Source organism: Somniosus microcephalus, chromosome 30, assembly GCF_052327205.1.
Source record: "Somniosus microcephalus isolate GS21.2 chromosome 30, FLI_Smic_1.0, whole genome shotgun sequence".
NCBI classification, from domain to species: Eukaryota; Metazoa; Chordata; class Chondrichthyes; order Squaliformes; family Somniosidae; genus Somniosus; species Somniosus microcephalus.
The window spans coordinates 2,395,700-2,400,471 of NC_141016.1; the positions used below are offsets into that span (position 1 = coordinate 2,395,700).

Genomic DNA, 4,772 nt, shown 5'->3' on the forward strand with positions numbered 1-4,772 from the left:
CCAAAGGCAGTTGAGGCCAATTCATTAAATATATTCAAGAAGGAGTTAGATATATTTCTTAAGGTTAAAGGGATCAAGGGATATGAGGAGAAGGCAGGGACAGGGTACTGAATTTGGATGATCAGCCATGATCTCATTGAATGGCGGAGCAGGCTCGAGGGGCCGAATGGCCTATTCCTGCTCCTATCTTCTCTGTTTCTAGGTGATCTGAGTTTCTATAGTTGGCCAAAGAGGAGCAAGCCTGAGGTGGGGAGAGTGCTGCTGCTGCATCGTTGACTGGACAGGCGATGGAAAGCGCCTCCCAGCCAGCAGGCCGCCATTTTGTTTTCCTTCCCGCCCGATTTCTTTGAAGTTGATTGGGCAAAGACGGGATAGAGCGCATGCGCGGCGCATTTCGGAATCACAGCGCAGCCAATCAGAGCGCGGCTGGACCGTCGAGCAGCCAATCAGAGCGTGGCTGGACCGTCGAGCAGCCAATCAGAGCGCGGCTGGACCGTCGAGCAGCCAATCAGAGCGCGGCTGGACCGTCGAGCAGCCAATCAGAGCGCGGCTGGGGACCGACGAACCGTCAATCAGAGCGCGGCTGGGACCGTCGGGGGCGCGCGGCGCGGGCTGGTTTGATTTCTCCGCCTCTGGGAAGAAGCCGCCATCTTGCGGCGCTCGAAATCCGTGCTGGTGGGCGGACAAGACCCAGCAGGTATTGGTTGCTGAAATTACACGCCGACGCGTTTGGGTCGGCTGGGGCTCGCGTGCATGCGGCCGATTCCTGATTTTTTTTTAATCCTGTGACCCGGGGCCCAGGCCGCTATTCGCGCTGCGGAGCCTGAAGCGGACCCTGGCCATAGCGGCTAGGCGCGTGCGCACGCGGGTCGGCCGCTGTCTGCTCAGCACGGCTGCGCGTGCAGACGCCGCTGATTGGTGGAACGGGTAGGGTCTGATGAGTGATTGGCAGAGAGGATGTCTGCGACTGATTGGCGGAATGGGTAAGCGCCGTTGATTGGTGGAGAGGGTTTACCCTGCTGAGTGATTGATGGAGAGGGTGCATGCTCCTGATTGGTGGAGAAGGTGCATGCTCCTGATTGGTGGCGAGGGTCCATGTTCCTGATTGGTGGAGAGGGTGCTTGCTTCTGATTCGTGGCGAGGGTCCATGCTCCTGATTGGTGGAGCGTGCAGGTATTGCTGATTGATTGGTGCAGAGGGTAAGTTGCTGGTTCTTTTTTTGCCTTCTTATTGGCTAGTTTTCAGCTCACTTTGTTCAGCTATTCTTTTGTTTAAACTGCGGGAGAACAGCCCATGGGTATCCCCAGGAGTGAGGGGCAGCTATTGGACCGTGCGAGGGATCCCACAGGAAGACTGTGAGAGTGCCTGGTGGTAAGTGGCAGTCAAATATAAACAGCTGCAAATCCAGCTGCTGGGGTGGGGGAGAGGAGCCTCTGCAATTCAACACTTCACACCATCACCAAATACAGATGTTGCCTCTTGGCACAGAATCATCGAATGGTTACATCCAGAAGGAGGCCATTCGGCCCGTCGAGCCTGTGCCAGCTCTCTGCAAGAGCACTTCAGCTAGTCCCACTCCCCGCCCTTTCCCCGTAGCCCTGCAATTCTTTTTCCTTCAGGTACTTATCCAATTCCCTTTTGAAAGCCGTGATTGAATCTGCCTCCACCACCCTTTCAGGCAGTGCATTCCAGATCCCAACCAGTCGCTGCGTAAAAAAGTTCTTCCTCATGTCGCCTTTGGTTCTTCTGCCAATCACCTTAAATCTGTGTCCTCTGGTTCTCAACCCTTCTGCCAATGGGAACAGTTTCTCTCTCTCTACTCTGTCCAGACCCCTCTTGATTTTGAACACCTCTATCTAATCTCCTCTCAACCTTCTCTGCTCTAAGGAGAACAACCCCAGCTTCTCCAGTCTATCCACAAGTCCCTCATCCCTGGAATCATTCTTGTAAATCTTTTCTGCACCATCTCTAAGGCCTTCACCAACTGGGAAAATCTCCCCCCAAACTTAAGACACAGGAACAGAACTTGAAGTGCCGTAACCTGCAGGGTTACAGACCAAGAGCTGGAAAGTGGGATGAGGCTGGATGGATTTCTCAGCCAGCACAGACACAGGGGCTGAAGGGCCTCCTTCTGTGCCTATAATTTCTATAATACCATTCAGCCCCTCGAGCCTGTTCCGCCATTCAATGAGATCATGGCTGATCTGCGACCTAACTCCATATACCCGCCTTTGCTCCATATCCCTTATTACCTTTGGTTAACAAAAATCTATTGATCTCAGATTTAAGATTAACAATTGGCCCAGCATCAATTGCTGTTTGCAGAAGAGAGTTCCAAACTTCTGCCACCCTTTGTGTGTTGAAGTGTTTCCTAACTTCACTCCTGAAAGGTCTGGCTCTTAATTTTTAGGCTATGTCCCCTAATCCTAGACTAATGAAAATAGTTTCTCTCTATCTACCCTATCTGTTCCCCTTAATATCTTGAAAACTTCGATCAAATCACCCCTTAACCTTCTAAATTCTAGGGAATACAACCCTAGTTTGTGTAATCTCTCCTCGAAATTTAACCCTGGAGTCCAGATATCGCCCTAATCCCTGATTTTAATCCTGAACAGCCTAGCTCTAATTTTAAGATTGCCGCCTTTGTTCTAAACATATTTCCCACCAGAGGAACTAGTTTCTCAGTATCTACCCTAGTGAATGTTGAGTTGAGGTCTAATTGAATGGCGGAGCAGGCTCGAGGGGCTGAATGACCTACTCCTGTTCCTAAAGAACCGGTCAGCTAAACCCAGCTTCACAGCAGCAGAATATACATTGTCCATTCCATGATATAATGCTCCTGTTGCTGTGAAACACTTCATCATCTCAATTACCATGAGCACTGCCATCGCAGATCCAGTGGTTTACCAAGGGTTCCCTCTCCATAGATAGACAGCAGGCATGCTTTATAAAAGCACATTTACTGTACCTGCCACAGGGAAGCTTGACAAAAGGTACCTTGAGCTACACTGATGGCAGTGACACGTTCTCTTTAAAACGAGTTGAACCAGGTACACACACACACGAATTAGGGATATTTATAGCTCAGGAGAATTGCAACCCCCAAAGGTTTTTTTTTTACTAATTCATTTGTTTTGTTTGTTCAGGTTTGGCGGTTAGAAGCGTTGGGGGAACAAAGGGTTAAAATGGAAATCTTGAAAGAACCGGCGACGTTAATGAACGACCAGGCCGGCTCTTCTGAAAGCTCCGGAGCCGGTGAGCAGGCGCCTGCTGTGCGGGAGGAGCAGGGCTTTCACTGTTTTGTGTGTGGGAAAGGCTTTCGGTGGGCCTGCCTGCTGAAGAGGCACCTGCGGGTCCACACGGGCGAGAAGCCCTTTGAGTGCAGTGTGTGCCAGAAGCGGTTCAGCAAGTCGAGCAACATGACGAGGCACCAGCGCTTCCACACGGGCGAGAAGCCCTTTGAGTGCAGCGTGTGCGCCAAGCGCTTTTCCACCAGCAACGAGCTGCGGGTCCACCAGCGCATCCACACCGGCGAGAAGCCCTTTGAGTGCGCCGTCTGCAAGATGCGCTTCTGTGCCTCCAGCAACCTGACGGTGCACCAGCGCACTCACACCGGGGAGCGGCCGTTCGAGTGCGCTGTCTGCCGCAAGCGCTTCTGCACGTCCCGCGACCTGACCGTGCACCAGCGCATCCACACCGGCGAGAAGCCCTTTGAGTGCAGCGTCTGCAAGAAGCGCTTTTACAGGTCCAGTCACCTGATCCAGCACCAGCGCATTCACAGCGGAGAGAAGCGGCTGTGACTGTCGGTGTGCGCAGAAAGGGCAGCCGCCAGTCCAGTCACTTGACACCGCGCCGAAGACAAAACTATTCCAACACACTTTTGTAAAAAGATTTTTTTTTACACCCACATGACAACCCATCAACAAATTCATGCGGGTGAGAAACGGTTTAAATATTGCACAGAAACAGGCCATTCAGTCCGTGCCGGTGTTTCTGCTCCACACGAGCCTCCTCCCACCCCTCCTCATCTCACCCCATCACCATATCCTTCCTTCTATTCCTTTCTCCCTCCTGTGTTTATCCAGCTTCCCCTTAAATGCATCTCCGCTATTCGCCTCGACCACTCCCTGTGGTAGTTTTGTATTCTGTTTGTACAAAACAGTTTGACACTTCCAGTGACCACAGCATCAGATTCCCTATAAGAGCCGTGACTTGTGCTGTGGCTAAGAGCTGAGTAACGTTTAGAGAGAAATCCGTGAACAATCCTTGTATCTGTTTGGAGACATGTGCCTTCACTATGCAGCATTGTCTCGTCGTTGAATGGGTTTCACCACAGTTTCGATGTGTTGACTGGGTACCGGAGGAGTGCCTTGGAGACTGATGATCATAAATATGAATTATATTGGAGGAGCTTTTATTCTGTTAAAGGAGTTGTTTGGAGTGAGGAATTGTACTTTTCAGTAAGTAAAAAAGGAGTTCTGACTACAGAATGAAATCCTCTTTTGTTCGCCTCACTTGGACATTTTCTTCATTCAGTGGAGTCACTGACTGACCTGCAGTTGTCCTGTGGGTTTCCAGTGTCTGTGATTTTTGGGAATGTCCCTCTGCCTGGGAATTTATATTCATCCAAAGGTTGAAGTGCTGCGTGACTTAGTAACACCACGACGTCAAACTGTTGAGGGTTTGTTACAATAAACCGTGGCCTCCTGAGCTCCCCTGCTCTCACTTGTATACAAGAACCTAGAAGTAAATGTATGTGATATCGCATTTGT

The 4,772-nt window shown here is 50.8% G+C and overlaps 1 protein-coding gene across 1 annotated transcript; it reads left to right on the forward strand.

The window, feature by feature from the left end:
- Nucleotides 1-593: 593 nt before the first annotated feature.
- LOC147097857 (uncharacterized) lies at nt 594-4,028 on the forward strand. The gene is made up of 2 exons (XM_085970889.1): nt 594-697; nt 3,147-4,028. The coding sequence occupies exon 2, from the start codon at nt 3,186-3,188 to the stop codon at nt 3,798-3,800; it is 615 nt and encodes a 204-aa protein (XP_085827015.1). The 5' UTR covers nt 594-697; nt 3,147-3,185; the 3' UTR covers nt 3,801-4,028.
- The last annotated feature ends 744 nt before the right edge of the window (nt 4,029-4,772 follow it).

Excerpts from the sequence above, each read along its gene's own strand:
- LOC147097857 (XM_085970889.1), top strand. The coding sequence starts at position 3,186 with ATGGAAATCTTGAAAGAACCGGCGACGTTAATGAACGACCAGGCCGGC.